Source organism: Larus michahellis, chromosome 5, assembly GCF_964199755.1.
Source record: "Larus michahellis chromosome 5, bLarMic1.1, whole genome shotgun sequence".
Classification (NCBI taxonomy): domain Eukaryota; kingdom Metazoa; phylum Chordata; class Aves; order Charadriiformes; family Laridae; genus Larus; species Larus michahellis.
In genome coordinates this window covers 44,273,634-44,292,691 of record NC_133900.1, presented here as the reverse complement: position 1 = coordinate 44,292,691, position 19,058 = coordinate 44,273,634, and the positions used below count along the sequence as shown (strand labels likewise).

General features: G+C 35.6%; 1 protein-coding gene across 1 annotated transcript in view; it reads left to right on the top strand.

Annotated features, from left to right (window-relative positions):
* SPOCK3 (SPARC (osteonectin), cwcv and kazal like domains proteoglycan 3) overlaps positions 1-19,058 on the top strand; it is a 217,119-nt gene that overhangs the window by 71,789 nt on the left and 126,272 nt on the right. Inside the window, exon 3 of the mRNA XM_074589830.1 lies at positions 3,937-3,982. Within this exon, the coding sequence (XP_074445931.1) occupies positions 3,937-3,982 (46 nt within the window). The remainder of the gene's footprint in view (positions 1-3,936; positions 3,983-19,058) is intronic.

Genomic DNA, 19,058 nt, shown 5'->3' with positions numbered 1-19,058 from the left:
ACAATTCAAGTGATGTCAGCAATGTATGACAGCACCTACTGAAAATGTTGCAGAAGAGAGATGAATGAAATGATATAATAGATTCTCTACACAAGAAAGATTAAATAGGATCATGTTTTTGTATCTCTAAAGCAGAAAACCTCTGCTGCGTAACTACATTGTCAGACATGATTTTTTTCCAGGGAGCTTTTTTCTCTTTTATTGTACTTAAATGTGTATTTCTTAAAACTCGTGTACCAACTGCTTTTCAAGAATGAGGGGAGAAGAGGGGAGAAGAATTCATATGGAAGTCCATGAAGAAGCAATACACTGCATCCTGGGCTGCCTCAAAAGAAGCATGTCCAGCAGGTTGAGGGAGGCATTTCTGCCCCTCCACTCTGCTCTCATGAGACCCCAGCTCTGGGCACCCCAACATAAGAGGGGCATGGACCTGTTAGAGCAAGACCAGAGATGAAGATGATCAGAGGGCTCTCTCCTGTGAAGACAGGCTGAGAGAGTTGGCGGTGTTCAGCCTGGGGAAGAGGAGGCTCTGGGGAGGGAGACCTTATAGCAGCCTTACAGTACTTAAAAGGGGCCTACAGGAAAGATGGGGAGGGACCCTTTATCAGGGATTGTAGTGATAGGACAAGGGGTAATGGCTTGAAACTGAAAGAGGGTAGATTAGGAAGAAATTCTTTCTTGTGAGGGTAGTGAGACGCTGGAACAGTTTGCCCAATGAAGTTGTGGATCCCTGGAAGTGTTCAAGGCCAGGTTGAATGGGGCTTTGAGTAACCCAGTCTAGTGTGAGGTGTCCCTGCCCATGTCAGGGAGGTTGGAACTAGGTGATCTTCAAGATCCATTCCAAATCTAACCGTTCTGTGATTCTATGATGACTTTTTTTTTTTAAGATAAGCCATTTTCAGGAAAAATGAAAAATATTTATTAGTCTCAACATATATACGTAACTGTAGCACAAATTTCCATTATTAGAAACGCTTGATCACTACGATCCTGACTGAGCATAATTATTAAACATGTATAATTTGAAACTTATTGAATCATCATACGTGGCTATTAGAAGTGCTTTATGTCTCTTTCAGACAGAGAGACTTGAAAGAATTACTGAAGTTGAAAATGTAGGTTCAAATAGAGCACTAAGGATGAATTTTGAATTTAAAATGCATGGATACATTTAACTTGAAAATGTTGAAAAAGCAGTATGGTTACTGTGACAAATTTGTGACTTTGTTCTGTATACTTCTACAACCCCCTCTTTAACATGTTCAGGACAAAGATAAGGAAGCCCATGAAGAAAATCAGAAGTCATAGGCTCTGTCCTGAGACATTGCCTTTTGCGTTTATAGATACTTAAATGATACTTTGGCTAGAGATGCTGTGCTGCCACTCAACCTTCACTGTAAACTGTGTATTTGTTCATTCTGTTTTTAATTTTACATTAAAATAATGAAATATGAGGCTTTTTAAATTATATTATCACCTTGGTGATATTCTGAAGAGGATATTGGACTTTATAATAATCAAGCTTTTATTATTTGAAGATCAAGAAAGGTCTGAATGTAACAGGCAGGCAGATTCTCATGCATGTGGTAGGTTAAACAGCTTTAGGAATATTTATAAAACTGTGGAACTGCAATTTATTGAAGCAATTTCTTTACTTAATCTAAGAAGCAATTAACTATTTTACTTTGTCTTTAGAGGCCCATAAAGATTTTTTTTTTAACATATCCAATAATGGACTTCCTTTAAGTAACAGGTGATGTGAAAAATTAACCCTTTAGGAAAATCAGTATAGATATATATGCTATATGTTTATACATATTTTGTATTTAAGATTCAAAAACATAAAAACACACTCCAAAAAAAAAAAAGAAAATGGAGGGGTGGGCATAATAGGGAGAAGAATACAGAACAAAATAATTTTACTCTGTTGTATGTAGATGTGTAGTGCTCCTTCACCTTGAATGCTCTGCACAATTCTAGTTGTACCGTATAAAAAAAATAGACTTGGAAGGGTTCAGAGGATGCTAACGAGAAAGGTATGGGGTGGCTTTGTGGACGGAAGTATGTCAACTAAGACTTAATTCTAGAAATGCTTCAGGGATGTTATATTTGGTATCTGTGAAGTTGTCTGCAGTATAGAGATGAACAAGAATTGATTTGTCATGTGGTTGGTTTGAGGCCAACTTGAGAACATGTAATTTATACAAGCTCCACTTCTACGTTCTTCCTTAAGCATAATGCAGGATGCTTTGCCTTAGAAGGGATTTTGATCCCACTTAGGATGACTGCTCTTTTGTTCTAATGGCCTTATGTTCTAGTTTTTCTAACTTTTCAGCATTTTAATTATAAACATATTGTCTGAATAGGCTCATTGTAGCTGTACTCTACTGATGTAGTAGAAATGCAAAGAGAATCTACCACTTCCATATTTTTTCAAGAACTGAAATTTTTGCCAATGTGCTGTGATTCATGGAAGAGCATTGCATGAAACGGGGCTCAGACCTGTTCAGAACACTGCTATAGGAGTAACATCTGCATAGTTACTATTACAAGGGATATAATTTGAAAACTCTGTCATAATTGTCATTTCTGCATGTCTCTTGCATGATTGAAAAAAAAATATCATTTGATAAGCCTTTCCATATTTATTTACTTTCCAAAAAAATAGCAATTAAAAAGGCAAATAACATACACTGATTCGTAGATTGTTAATGTGTGAAGCAGCAGAATGAAGGAATGCATAAGTATTGGTACAGAACTATGGTTTTATTCTGCACCTCCAGGTTCTGTTTTTCTTCCTCTTTCAAAGCATGCATTCCCATAACAACATTTTACCAGTAAAACATTGTCAGTGAAATACAGTTTGGCCTGCAACCACTTTTTTTTCCCTTTGAGGTAAAACTCAAAGAATGTTTTGTTCCTGTAATGTGCATGATCCTTGATCATGTTTAAGTTGTGATTATGTGGCTTTTGACAACTGTATGAGATTCACATTTTCCCAGGAGTTCAATTTTTTATAAATTGAGGTTTCTTTACAGTGGTCTTGGTGACCTTTTATCAAGTGGATTGGAACTGCTGCATGTGGCAATGCACCCACCGCAGTTTGTGAATTTTAATTTATGTGGGCATTTAAATGTTGGGTACAGTCTTTTTAATGTTTTGTTCTAGAGAATAGTGAGTTAAATTAAGACATAGTAATAAATAATTCTCGTCATTTTTCTGCTTCACTAATTATCTGAGGTGTGCAGATCAATTTATTTCTCAGCTATAATTTTGTAATTTATTATCAAATTTCTTAAAATCTTGAAAGCAATTTATTTAATTCAAGTTTTTCCATCTTGAAATTGTAGCCCAATACAGCTGATGACATAATTAGGAGGATATTTTATATTTAGGGAGATGATTTGTAGAAAATAGAGCTAATTAGTCTTTTTTAGTGACAGATCTTACTGATGCAGTTGAAAACGACATAGCAGAATATGTATTTTTCTAAAACGAATGTATCATTCTTTAAATTGTAGTTATTCTATTGATGATGACTTTGAAAAATCATTAATGGAAAATGTAGTTAAGCTTTTCAATACTTTAAGTACAGGAAAACTACTGTAATTTTAAAAGCAATGTTAGAAACATTACCTATATAAATACTGTGGGAAATACTTTTTCTATTTTAAATGCTAGTGCTAGTAAGTAATATTGTTTGAATAGTATTTTTACTTAAAGAGTGCAAATGACCTCTTAATTACACTATTTTATTCTATATGAGTCATTTGTCCCATTACAATGACTGTAATGTTTTTCTCATTTGTTTTTTACTGCTTACCTTTTCTAGGAAGTAGAGGTTGGTATACATCTTCAGTCTTTCATGATTCTGTTTTTCATGTATGCACTGATTTCTTACATTTTACTAAATGTAGGTTGTTTCTCCCTCTCCAGGATGATTATTTTCGTACGTGGAGTCCGGGTAAACCATTTGATCAAGGTAAGAGTCTGCTATTGGTTATTTGTATGGGATAAAAATTAAGTATTTATAATTGTGCTCCTGTTCTAGAATGCCTGTAGAATTGTGTCATTTTCTCCCTCTTCAAATGATTGATTTAAAGAGGGCCAGAAATTTAGCATAATCATAACTTCATATCTGTTATTTTTTTCAAACTTTTATTGATTAGAGACAGAGATGGGAGCATTAGGAACCTCCGAAGTAGCTTAAACTTTCCCTCATATAAACAAGTTCATGGAGTCAGGGAGTTGTTTGTTTGCTTTTTAATTTATATATTTAAGTTAAGCACTGTTGTGTTTTCAGTAGGATGTTTGAAGAAAAAAAGGTGTGCAATCTGATGTTTGTCTTTTGTAGTTAAAAAAAATAATCATTAAAATCTCTTTATATCTGGCTGATACAAGAAGATCTAGAAAAACAGTTTTGGAAGTCTGTCATGTTCAAGTGATCTGTCTTGAGGCAAAACACAGATGGAGCTTTGAGAATGCTATAGTACAACAATTTCAGCCTTAGAATAATTTGAGCACACACAGCAAATTTTCACATTAAACATTTCCTCCCCAGGCCTAGGAACTTAATATTTACTGTTAACGTAATCCACTTCATGTATGTTGTTTCAAAGTTTACAACTAGAGTTGTGAAACTACTAAGAATCTTGATACTTTTTTTTTGGTAATTGCTACAAGGAGCACTTCAGAGACTTTGTCATTTCTGATAATACCAATGGCACAAATGCAATGAATAAATAGTGTAGGGGCTTCTACACAAGAGACTGAGATAAAAAATATACTGTGAAAATAATGTTAATTCAATTTCAGGAACTTTCTCCATAATGGATACTGACTTTCAAAGGAGATTTATAATGAATTGTATTTTATTACAACCACATCTCTTATAAATGGACTTTCCACCATGTTTTATGCCTTTATCACTTTAATTCAGGATTACTGTAGTAAGCCTGTGAAAGGAAATGCCTTAATTTCTTAAATGAATGCACATGGGTTGTTTTGCCAGTTTGTGGAATAGAGGGAAGGGAAAAATGTCACATTTGTGTTATCACTACTCTGTGAATTGTGATGATTTTCTTCTGGTTTCGTGGAAATTTATAAATGTTAATGTAGGTCCATGACAGCCTGAATATTTTAGAACCTGACAATTTCACTCACTATGTGTCTCTCCTCATTATATACTAATACATTAGGAAAAAGTACTTGACTTTAGTCTTCTAACTCCTCAGAGAAGGAGAAGCATCATCTAAGCTTATCACTTCATTATGAAGTACCTTTAGTTGATTCCTTTTCTTCTTTGGTTTTTGGTAAAGGAAGGTGGTCTGCAAATATGCTTTTACTATGAGAACTGGAATAGGTTATGCTTTAATTAATGACTTATTGGTGGTAAAATCTTTCATAGGTGTAAATATGCTGTAAATTTTGCTCATGTTTTTTTTATCACATACTTGATATGTTTTGGTTTTTTTTTGTTTTGTTTTTGTTTTTTTTTTTTCCCAATTGATTGTTAGTTTTTCTGGAGATATACAGAAATACTATTTTTTCCACCAGATTTTTACTTTTACACACTCTGGCTTTGTTCTATTACTCTGAGTTCTTTGGGGATCCTGATCCTAATGTTTGCAGAATACTTTTCTGAATTTACAAAATACCCAACTAAGAAGATGTGTTAACATTGTCTGTCCTACCTTGTTTGCAAAATGCATTGTGTGTTGCCCACTTAATATTTTAAAAGCATGCCTACAGAGTTCAACTTTCTGTTTTCATATCCTCGTTAACTGAAAATTAACACTGAAGACTGAAATGCATGTGCTGAGTAGTTTTATCTCTGTTTTACTGTGTAATTAATAACTAAAAACAAATGATGCTAGTTGGGAATGCTTTTTAAAAAACAAAACGTACCCTGAAGTTTATTATTAAAAAATGTTCCCCCTGTCTTAATTTGTTGATCTGTCTTTTAAAGAATATCAGGTATTTTTACCTGCCACTGCACTGCTTTTCAGTTTTCTTTCAATAACTGCTGCCGTCTTTGTATTGAATTTGGCAATAATACTGAATTGAGATGTATTTCAAAAGCTTTACAGTTTCTCAATAATTAGTTGTTTTCTAGACTCTGATGGACATTCAGACATTCTTTATTAATCATAAGATATTGCATGCTATTGTTTTTTTTTTTTTTTTTTAAGTCTGTAAATAACACTACTGACTAGATCTGGGAGATACACTAAAAGATAGAAGAAGGTTTCCCGGTCAGTATCTTGGTCTCCATGTTGTCAGAATTGGCTTCCTCTTACTTTTGGGTATAATGGGAATTGATTTCTTGAAACATAGGAAAATACTCCTGAGAATAAAATATAACTATGGAAGTACCATGTACTTGTTCATACATTCAAGTCTTTCCCATCAGAAGGGAAAAGTGATTGTGGGTGATATTTTGAGGGAAAAGAAATTAATACTTTAAAAGCGTGGCAACCTTGCAAATATCAGTTCCTTAGCAGTGAATGTAATGTTCATGATTTACTGAAGAAATCAGGTCTTTTATGATTCCCTGTGTTTGCCAGTAAAAGACATACAGCAGCAACACTCTCAGCACATTTTTTTCCCTCATGTTATTTAATGATAGAAAAAAGTGAGAGTTGGTAGACTATAGAAACCAAGTTTTAAGTGTGTGTTCTGATAGTCTCTGTAAGTGCCGTTCCAGGGCTGTGCCATAAGTGCTGCACCAGTGCCATTCCACTCCAGTTGTGTACCACTTCACTACTAAGCTTAAAACAAATAAGGTTCAACTCTTAATTAGCTTTTTCACCTCAGTAAGCATATGTGTAGACTTACGGGTTCTGTTCTGTATCTTTTGTTGTTTGGTTGGTTTTTTTCTTTTAACAAAGTGAACTGTTCAAAACGATGAATGGGGACATGCTGAATGCCCGACTGTGGAGTCCTGTGATCTGTCAGGGCTTGTTGCAAGCCAGGCAACCTGGGTTAAAGAATTTTTACAAGGGTTTCCCCTTCAATCTTCTGTTTTTGCCATTCTGGTTTGTGCAGCAGCTACTCTCTCAAGCGAGAGCATTCCATAAAAAAAAACGTTCTCCCAAATGAAAAAATGAAACTCCTAAGTGAAGACAAATTTTTAAAATGTGGAGATAAACTGGCACTGAGACAAAAATTCCTCACTAAAGATTATGTTTAAACAGGAACAGTAACAACTTCCCTTGACTATTGTGTTAAAGTTTGTAATAATACTGCTGAAGATACAGGCAGATAAGTTCTTTGAGGACAGAAATAAATATTATCCTTAATTTATCTCTATCAGTGTTTTATTTCTTTTTATTTGTTTTATCATTATTTGGCTTTTCAGAAACTTACCTATAAATCTCTGAAAAAGTGGAATAAGCAAGGAATAGTTTTGGCCTTAAAAGATCTGAAGTCCAGGTCTACTGGGCAGAATACATTTTCTGTTATCTATGAAAACAATGGATTATAGGAATTCCTAGTGCTCTTACAGTTGTTGTTTTGTATTTTTTTTCTTTGCTGATTTAAATTATAGCCACATTACATGATGAAATTAGAAATAGATATTTTAAAATTTTAAAATCTATATATGAATAAAACATGAGACCTTTAAACTGCATAAACCCCAGCAGACTACATGTAATAGAGGTGTGGTGGTAGAATATTTAGCTTTATGTCTGTGTTTTCAAATTGTTAGTTGTCATTTAAAAAACACTCAATCTCTGTTACACCCCTTTGTCTTTTAGGCTGTGGTATAGGTACCTGGTACACACATAGCTCCTTGTTAGTATCACTGGTAGTCAACCAAATGGATTCTCATTATTTACACTTATTATTTTGTTAATCCATATTCTGCTTAGAGTCAGCAATATATGGGGACCTCTTTCAAATTATTTTTAGCCAACACCCATATTAATTTGCAGGTAGTATTTTTGAGGAACCAGTTCTTGCCATACAGGCATACATTGGAGGTCTACACATAGTTATTATTTTGCTAAGACTTACATGACTATTAAAGCCTTTTCTAAGATTTTCATAGATTTACTGTATATGGATAATATCTCTTTATATTTTTTTCAAAATTCATCCTTAATCTGAACTCAAATATTAACGCTGATTTTTTTGTTGTAATATTTGAAAAGTGTGGTTCAGGGATTCAATAGTCATGCATATGATAATAAAACAGGTGTCTTAACAGTGTCTTAATGCACTCTTCTATATTTTGGTGTATTTTGAAAGGCATTGTTATGTTAATGTGATTATGTCAAAATTGCTCAGGTAGACAGATCTGTTGGTATTAATACGAGTGGTTATATGGAAATATGTGTCCAAGGATTCCAGGTGGTTAGCACTTACTGTGAAAACGTCTAGTGATATTTACTCCTGGTCTGCAAAATATAAGTTATTTTAAAAGATGGAAAAATATTATAACTTGCATTGGAATGCACCAGTGCCATTCCTTAAAGCAACATCTGACATTTGTCCAAAGAGTACTTGTTCCCATTGAACTCTTCAGCTTATATACATACAAGATAGAAAAATGTATTTAAGTAAATGTTTCGACTGCATATGATAGATGTGTGTATATATATTTTTCTCTATACACACACATATAAATGTTTATGTATTTCTATAAGTATCACAATGTAAATTCTTAATAAACAGTCATGTGGGGCAGGTATTATTGTTGGAATGAATCTGAATGTTGTACTACTTGTGTTTAATTACTGCTAGAAGGCAAATTTTGTCCTTTCAATGATTTCTAGAAACAAGCAAATAAGATTTGTGTTTTGGACTATTCTAAGTTGAATATTTTAGTAGCTTTAATGTATGTTTTATCAATGTTTTCTCAAATGAAAAAAAAAAAAACAACACCAAACAATACTTGCTAACACATTTTCTTCATATACCACTTTTACATCAGATAAAAATACACAGGTTACTTTTGGTACGTTTTATTTTTAGACTACAGATGGTAGCAGAGCTTGGAGACTGTAGCTATTGAATAAAATTGCATACGCAAAGACACTGGCTTAATTTTTTAAAGTGCAAAGGATGTTTTCCTTTGCTCAATAGGAATACCTTGGAGGAACAGTGGAGTATTTTCCTGTAATGGAAAAAATATGAAATGACATTTCCATGGAGGATGAACACCCTGAAGATATAGTTGGTTTGTAGCTATATTTATAACATTTCTTGTAGACCATTCTACTGAATTATTTTTGGCTTTTATAGTATCAGGTTATATTAGATGTCTGTTTACAGCAGAAATAATTGTAGATACCATTTTACAGCAGAAAGAGATTTTGAAATGATTTCAAGTACTTATATTTTAGTTGAATCTTTACCATTTAGCTCTTCATGATTCATCTACCCAGTTCTGTAATAATTTATGTAACTAAAGATACACAAATATATGCAAACATATATCTATAATTTGTGAGTACATTTCTGTACTGTGAACTGAAACAATTTAGAGTCATATTCAATAAAATAATTTGATTCACTCATTTGCAAAGCCCTGGGAAGTCATAAGGGAGTTTAATGAAGATCTATTAGTTGAAGACTGTGAAAAGTCATGTAGATTTAACTTTGCTACATTTGATATATGCACTCATGATCTAGTTTTTGTAGCAGAACTATTGATGTTTTAAAACTAGAAATATATATCCATAGCTTTCAAGATAAATTGCAGTATTTTGCAATTAAAATGTGTGAGATTGGTTCTGTTTTACCTTAAACCAGGACAAGATATCACTTAAATATATTTTAGTCTTAATAATAAATAAACATTAAATATTTTTAACAGCTTTTCAGTCCCGTTCTTTTTGAAATTCATAGTGGCTTCCTACAAAGACACCATTTCTTTATCTAAGCCAACATTTTAATCCAGTAAACAGTTTCTAGCTCCGGGTATTTAGGTATGTTTAGTAATCCTGTTCACCAAGAAAGTACGCCAAATCCTGTGTTAAACAGATTCCCGCTGCTTTTTATTTCTTTCAGACAGCCCTTGCCTGAAAAGATCTTTCGTAGATGTCTGAGAAATGCTTTAACGGTGCTTTTTCTTCATTATCTGATACTGTGCTTTAGTGGTTTTTATTATTTCTTATTTGTAAATTTCTCTACCATGGTAACACCATGCCAGTGCCTTGTCCTATGGGTTCACAGTCTTGGCTCCTAACTCAGGTTCACTGGGTAGTACGCATCTGGTTTTCTAGTTGTGGATCTCAAATTGGTTCATTCTTTGTAGAATCATTGAATGGATTCTAAGTTCTTTCAGCTGTTTTAAAAAAAGGCTATATAAAGGATTTTTATTGAGGCTAGACCCAGCCCGTAATACCACAATGCTTGCCTTCAGTAGCAGTTCAACCCCTCATTCCTGCTCTCCTACCACCCTTGCTTTATGCCCTAATGTTAGGTCTGTAGAGTCACCAAATCTTAAGTTGTCATAAGATAAATTTAAAAGTTTATTTTTTTGTTTATTTGGGTTTTTTTAACCCAGCTAAATCATGGATTCGGGTAGCTATTCAGACCCACAAATAGTTACGTCAGAAAAGCGTAAATGTAGCACAGGGCTACAGCGACTTGCTAGAGATGGAGCGCCAGACCTTCTTAAGCTGGCAGCATGCTGCAGAGGGTGTGTGGAACTGTTTCTTTGCATTTCACAAAGCTGCTAAAGTTTTGTGTTTCATGAAGCTGCTAAAGTTTAGTCCTGCAAATCTCTTCATTTTAAAAGTCCTTCTACTTCTGTCTGCTGTGCTGGGATGTCCCAGCTAATTGTCTTGAGTCACGGGTGCCATCAGGCCCTGAGGACTGTGTGCCTGGAAATGTTTTGGTGTGTTCTAGGACTGCTTCTTCCTTACAGGTGCATTTAATGGCCTAATGAACTTTCTTATGTTTGCCACAGGAATTTAATAAGAAAGCTTGTAAAGTACCTTATAGCGGTAGTTACTAAGAGTACGAAATCTGAAATCACACGCTACTGTTTAGTGGCAAGGGGAAAAGAAATAGCTTAATAAATCCCTTTAATATAACCAACCAAACAAAGAATATAAAAAAAGAAAAAAGGCTGTACATAGTTTCTCTTGAACTTGAACAGAAGAATGACAGTTCTTAAAGCACATTTTAAACGCTAAAAGTTGCCTTTTTGGCCCATTTTTATTTAACCTCCTCGTATGTAAAAACCTAGTTTCTTATTTAAGTCCTTTTCTTAACCAAGAAGTTTCTTGTCTCTTTCTGTAATCCTCTTTATCTCCGGTTGGTGTATACATAACTGTTCACTGATTTTTTTTAATTCACAGTGTATAAAGAACATACATCCCAGGACTAAAAAGTTGCAGTATGGCATTGTCATGGAAAACTCCTGTTAGTAACCTCTGCATTGTTCTTCCATTTTGATGGACATGATTGTGAGAGAATGATAGGATTTCAAGATTGTGCCTGAAGTTCTTATGTAGAATTGCACTATTTTTTATCATCTATGAAACCTTAAGAAACCACTTGACTTCTCATGGCAGAATCTGCATGGCCAGCAGTAAATAAAAACAATTTTATTATTTGGACCTGGAATATATTAGATTTGAGAATCTATGAGACGGACTAAAGGGCAGATCCAGAAGTTACATTTTTATGATTTTACTTTTTTTTCCAGGGAGGGTACTTTAAGTGCTTTGAATAAGAATAGAAAAGAAAGGAAGCATATACTTCTGGAACATTTACTCTGCTTTTATATACTACATAGTATGCAGTTAAATTTATTCAGGCTTGTCTTTTATTTAGCTAAGTCTCATTTTCAATGAGACTTTCTCCGTGTAAGTCATCTCCAAGTCACAGGTTTTAAACTAACATTTCATAATAAAAATGTGTTCATAGGTGGAAACAAATGGATTGCCTCGTGTATTGAAACATATGCTGTGAGGGATGGATAGCTACAAGCTTAAAAATTTCAAAACAGGACTTAGCCAAAGCCAGTAAAAAAAATATCTGTAGGTCAGATAAAAGATGAATATTGGTACTTTAAAAAAAGATTTGTGGTAGTGATAAACCTCGGTTGTTAGTAAAATGCTCACTGGTATCCATTAGACACTTTTTTGTGTTGATTTGCCCATACGAAAAAAAATAAGTCTAAGCTGTCAAATTGTTATATTGAGTGCCTTTTGGTGAGAAGGTGCCTTTTGGAGAGAAAGGCCAGGTTTGGCTGTGGAATGCCCTGTCTGAAGTATTGCATGCACTGCTGCTCTGAAGTCACCTCGCTTGACTTCTTGCCTCCAGCGTTCCTTCCAAGCTGCTCTCCACTCCATCCTGTCCACATACACAACTTCCTTTTCTGTGCAATGCCAGGTGTTGATAGCTATCAGTCAGGTGCCTTCTCAAAAGTGACTGAAATTGTAGATTTATTACAAGCTAGTAACTGTAGAACACCTGTTCTGTCTGTATTTCCAAACTACGGGGTTCTCTCAATCTGGAAACCAGAAGTGTTTCATGCAAATATGAATCTTGTGATCCAAGGAAAACTCTAGAAAGAACATCACAAAGTGAATTTTTAATGTAGTAGGTCCAATTTCTTTACATTTATAATTTTACAGAAGATAAATTTTTATGTTTTGGTTTTTCTTTTTTCTAATGGACACTTAAATCTACTTGGAACTTTTACAGGTTTAGTATATTTGCGGTTGTTAGCTTGTAATAGTGAAATATCTTTAAATACTGAAAAACTGAAGCATTTGAGGTTTGTCTTTAATTTCAATGTTTTAAACTCAAAGAAGTTTTCATAGGTGGTTTGTCTGAGCCATGGTATATACAAAAGCTTAACTGACAGAATATTATTTTTGTTATTCTAGGCTTCTTCAAAATACATATGTGTATGTATAATGCTGATGTATTAGATACTTTATATGAATAGTCTACTGGATTCTGTTTTAGTTGGTTTAAAAAATTTAAAAGCTGAAGCGTATTACATTTAAAAAAAAAAATCTGATGAAAATGCCCTCCTTAATTTAACATAAAAATACATAGTTGACCAGTTCTCCAAGAGACTGGAATAATCCAAATACCTGTTATAACATGTTGTTTTGCAAGCGTAATCATCTTGGCATGTGAGATAAATAGGTGGGAGAAGTTTCAAGAAGATGCCTTTCTGTTTTTTCAGGTATGCAGATGTTCCTTTCCCCTGATTGTCTGAGTTGGAGAACCCAGAAGTCAGTTCTGATGCAGCCAGCATGTCTCTAAATTATGATTTAGTGTATTTAAAGAAAAGATAATATAAGCTTAACTGTTTGCTAGTGATACATTACTATTGTGAACTTTCAGGTAGTCTTAAGGTGTTGCTTCTTTCTGCCAAATCAAGAAAGTGGACATTGGGATTTAAAAACAAAATGCTTCACTAAATCTGCTGAAATCTTAACGGATGCCAGCCAAGTATGCATGTGCATTTCTACTAGTCATAACTGTTTTGGATATTTTTGCAGAATATTTGAGAATTTCTTATTATATATAGAAGAAACTGGATATAATTGTCTTCAGTTACACCAGTCTGAGTCCAAGGTAACTCTGTTCTTTCGCAATTTAAATAAATAGGATCTTTTCTGAATTTGCACAGATATAAGTAAGGGTAGCATTTGACTTTTGCTTTGTGGACTTTCTTATTTACATCAACTTTTGAGCTATGGATAAGCTATTTTCTTGTAAACTTCCACGAAATACCCAAAAGAGAGAACATAAAATTATGGGAATGTTTTTGAAGCAGAGCTAACAGATATTTTTGAGGGGGAGAATTTCTTATAATTTAGAAATTACAAAACCATTACTGCTAACCATTGAAAAAAGTAAAATGCAGTCACTTCAGGTTGTGGGCCTGAGCAAGGATTGTCAAAGGCAACTAGGGATTTTGCGGTGCCTTACCTCTTGAGGGCCAAAAGCATGTGTCTATTTTTTTGGTTTTACTTTGGATTTATTTTTGGTGGCAGTCTTTTTGTTTTTGTTTTGTTTGTTGCTTTTTTTATTTAAATGATACTACTAATCATAGGAGTAGACTGCTCAAGTGTCTTTTGAATGTCTGAAAGTACATGCTCAATGTTTGAGAAATTTGGAGTCAAATTGTTAAAATTTTGTATGAAAGAAATCAGACCTGCCTTTTGAACAAGAGGAATTAAACATGGGATCCCATATCTCATGGGATATCCAAAACATAGCTTAAGTTTTGGTGAGTGTAGTAAAGCAAAATAGCTAGCTGGTTCTTATTTTGACCACTAGAAATGAATTACAAACTGGAGGAGGGAAATAGAATTTAATTCTGAAAACCTTGTTGTTAACCTTTTTTCCCCTTTCATTTTACTGGGAGTGGAAAATTAGGAACCTGTCAGAATGCACTCAGCAGATTCTGAAATAATGGTAATTTACTGTGGTTTCTGCCAAGGAGTTCCTGTTAAGAGGATTCCTGTGTTATGTGTTGCTAATCTTGTTTCAAAGAATCATAGAATGGTTTGGGTTGGAAGGGACCTTAAAGATCATGTAGTTCCAAGCCCCCTGCCATGGGCAGGGACACCTCCCACTAGACCAGGTTGCTCAAAGCCCCATCCAGCCTGGTCTTGAACACTTCCAGGGATGGAACATCCACAGCTTCTCTGTGCAGCCTGTTCCAGTGCCTCACCACCCTCACAGGAAAGAATTTCTTCTGAATATCTAATCTAAATCTACCTTCTTGCAGTTTAAAACCATTACCCCTTGTTCTATTGCTACACTCCCTCATAAAGAGTCCCTCCCCATCTTTCCTGTAGGCCCCCTTGAAGTGCTGGAAGGCCGCTCTAAGGTCTCCCCGGAGCTTTCTCTTCTCCAGGCAGAATAACCCCAACTCTCTCAGCCTGTCTTCATAGGAGAGGTGCTCCAGTCCTCTGATGATCTTTGTGTCCCTCCTCCGGACTTGCTCCAACAGGTCCATGTCCTTCTTATGTTGGGGGCCCCAGAGCTGTGCACAGTACTCCAGGTTGGGTCTCAGGAGAGTGGAGTAGAGGGGCAGAATCACCTCCCTCAACCTGCTGGACACACTTCTTTTGATGCATCCCAGGATACAATTGGCTTTCTGGGCTGTCCCACGTTGCTGACGAAGATGTTGAACAGTGCTGGTTCCAATACTGACCCCTCAGAAACCCCACTCGTTACTGGTTTCTACTTGGAGATTGAGCTGTTGACTGCAACTCTTTGGGTGTGACCATCCATCCAGCCAATTCCTTATGCACCAAGTGGTCCATCCATCAAATCCATGTCTCCAATTTAGAGACAAGGATGTCGCGCAGGACAGTGTGAAATGCTTTGCATAAGTCCAGGTAGACTATGTCTGTTGCTCTCCCCTTATCCACCAATGCTGTAACGCCCTTGTAGAAGGCCACCATATTTGTCAGTATCGATTTGCACTTAGTGAAGCCATGTTGACTGTCACTGATCATCTCCTTATTTTTGATGTGCCTTAGCAGAGTTTCCAGGAGGATCTGCTCCATGATCTCTCTGGGCACAGAGGTGAGCCTGACCGGCCTGTAGTTCCCCGGGTTCCCTTTTTCCCCTCTTGAAAATGGGGGTTATGTTTCCTGTTTTCCAGTTGGCGGGAACTTCACTGGACTGCCACAGCTTCTCAAATGTGATGGATATTGTCTTAGCAACTTTATCCGCCAGTTCCCTCAGGACCTGTGGATGTATCTCATCAGGTCCCAGGGCTTTGTGCACCTTCAGGTTCCTTAGATGGTCTCGAACCTGATCTTCTACAGTGGGCGGTTCTTCATTCTGCAAGTCCCTGCCTTTGCCTTCTGTGACTTGGGCAGTGTGGCTAAAGCACTTGCTAGTGAAGACTGAGGCAAAGACGTCATTGAGTACCTCAGCCTTGACCATATCCCAGGTAACCAGGTCTCCCGTTTCCTTCTGGAGAGGGCCCATGTATTCCCTAATCTTCCTTTTATCACTGGTGTACTTGTAGAAGCTTTTCTTGTTGCCCTTGATGTCCCTGGACAGATTTAATTCTCTCAGGGCTTTAGCTTTCCTGACCTGATCCCTGGGTGCTCAGACAATTTCTCTGTGTTCCTTCCAGGCTGTCTGTCCTTACTTGCACCCTCTGTACACTTCCTTTTTGTGTTTGAGTTTGTCAAAGAGCTCTTTCTTCATCCATGCAGGTCTCCTGACGTTTTTGCCTGACTTCCTCTTTGTTTGGATGCATCACCCCTGAGCTTGGAGGAGGTGATCATAGAATATTAGCCAGTGTCCTTGGGCCCCTCTTCCTTCTAGGGCTTCATCCCATGGTACTCTACCATCACTGAAGGAGCCCAAAGTCTGCTCTTCTGAAGTCCAGGGTAGTAAGCTGGCTGTGTGTCCTCCTCGCTGCCCTGAGGATCTTGAACTCCATCATCTCATGGGTACTGCAGCCAAGGCTGCCCTTGATCTTCACATTCCCCACCAGCCCCTCCTTGTTGGTGAGAATTGTAATTTCCTATTATATTCCCAATAAAAATGGTATTCTGGCTAATGTAAATTTCCAGGAGTGCTAGGTGTAAATTAACTTACAGAAGAAATGATGGGAAGCTTTGCTGAATTGCTCTTCCAAATTTGTATTTTAAATAAATAGATCCATTAGTAATAATTGAATAATTTTTTGAATAATAATTGCTTCCTTAGCATGTGAGAATAACAAATCCATAGCCGCCTATAAAAGTCACCAAGTGATCCTATATCCTGTTCCGTAATTTTTCCGCAGAGTGCAAATTATTTTTCATTTACAACATAAGTTCTTACAGAAATAGTAGATGTTACAAAGCATTTTATACTTTCTTAATACTTCTTGTGACTATGATACTTTTCTGCTTGTTGAAATTTAATTGACCGCACATTTGATATTATTTTAGGCAAATAGATGGACAAATGTAAAGTATGCATATAGGCAAATGACCTATAGCAAGCACACTTTTCTGAATAAAAGGAGCTAAATAAAGATGCATATTATCAAATTAATAAAGGTAAGATCACATCTGCATCTTCAGAAGCTGGTTTTGTCTGACTCACTGGAAAGTCAGCCGATACGTTATAGGCACTAATGAAATTATTTTTGTCAAGCCTTAAATAAACATATTTATTACATCTAGGTTCTCCTCACCATATTGGAAACCATCACCTACATTAATGACGGTACGATTGTGCTGTACCATCTACATTTTCACTTCAATTTTGGAAAAAAAAAAAAAAGCCTTTAGCCTTCATAATTATGAAGATATTTTAGTAAATGTGAATTGGATAAAAACTGATTGATGTCTGTTTCACACTGAAGAAAATAGCTGTGAGGGATACATAAATGGCTCCACAGTGGGATTGGGACACTTGTGATATTTTTGGTGTGAACACTGTACTTTTTCATAGCTGCTTATTTTAGCAGAAATGGAAAGGAACATGTGTTGTTGACAATGCAAGTCTGCATGGTCCGAATGGCTGGGGTAAAGCAGGCAAGTTTTATCGAGGATTGCTAGAAGATGCAGTAAAAACTGAAGACTCAATGCCTTATATTTCCTGAGCTAACTGAGTTATATGCTTAGATGAATTCAAGGGTACTTTTCCTGGAATAAATTTATGCATTTTCATAGTAGGTTAAGATATTTAGAATGACTCCATGTAGAGACTGTTCATAGTCAGATACATCCCTGCATTGTAAGGAGAGCCCAATTCTTTCCCAGCATGAAAAACTTCAGACTATGATTTTGAAAAATGTTTTTCTTGTAGTTTAGCCTTTATTTTCAATGAAGATTGTCCATATGTCTGTTCCAAGTATTGAAGTAAAACAAGTTTAAAGAAAAGGCAAGTCATTTCCATGCTTTTACATGTGTCTAGTTGTTTGGGGTTTTTTTTCAGTCCTTTCAAAGCTGGGGAAATCACTGATGCAGTCCAGAAGTTTACTATTTTTAAAAAACATTTTAAAATTAAAAATGTTTGCGTAAAACAGATTCATAAAATTTAGATCATATGTACTTCATCATATAGGGTTGACTATCGTATGTGATATTGAAAGAAAAAAAAGAGAGACTTGAACTGCTTTTCAGAGTTTCTAGCAACACTTCTTTCTCTTATCTGGCTTGCTAAGCTACAGCATCAATCCGGGCAGACACTGACCCTTCAGGTAGCTGACTCTCACATTCCAAAAATCTGTATTTTTGTATTGGTGATTTGTTTGGTCTCTAGGTTATGGCTTGCTAAATTTTATGGGATTGTGAGAACACACCTTCAGAGTCCCAAGAACTTGGGAAAAGAAGTAACCATTTCAGTGGGAATGGAAACCTACATGATCTCTCCCATTTGTCCCTTTTCCTGAAATACGTTTTCGACTAGATACTGAACTCATCATCCTTGTGTGATTCCAGATATCTCTTGCTCATCTATTTTTATTTCATTAACCTATTCGGCTTTATAAAACAGTTATCTGAAGATATGCCGATATCATATTCCAGTATTGCTACTGTAGTGTCTCTATCAGGAAACATTCTGGGAAGAGGTGCTTGGACCAGTACTTTAAGTGATAATCTGTTCATGCTTACTAGGGGTTGACGTTACATTTTACCTGACTTTAAGCAGAGAAAGTATTCGACGTGGATTCTGAAATCTAAAGTATATTGGAGAAGGATACTGAATATGCTGTTGTTAATTCCAACACTGGTACCCTCCTAGTTCAATATTTTTTTTTCTGCATTTGCTTCCCACTTGTTTAGAGTTGCAATCAGAGTTACTCTGGATGGTCATTGTGGTTTTATGGCTGGTTTGCTGTAGAAATAAAAATACCTGGCAGAGCAATGCATCTTTGCATATGTCTTATGCTATAATTAACAAAATATCTATTTTCTGTCTGCATCGACTTATTATATTAATGATTCCATCACTTTTCTTCTTTGTTGGTAATATGATGTATATGTTTTGCAGAGCTGAATATATTGTTAAGAATAAAATAAAACCGAAAAAGTAATTGCTTAGACTGTATTTAATCATACTTAGCACCACAAAGTCATGTGTCAAAACTGCAACTAATGATC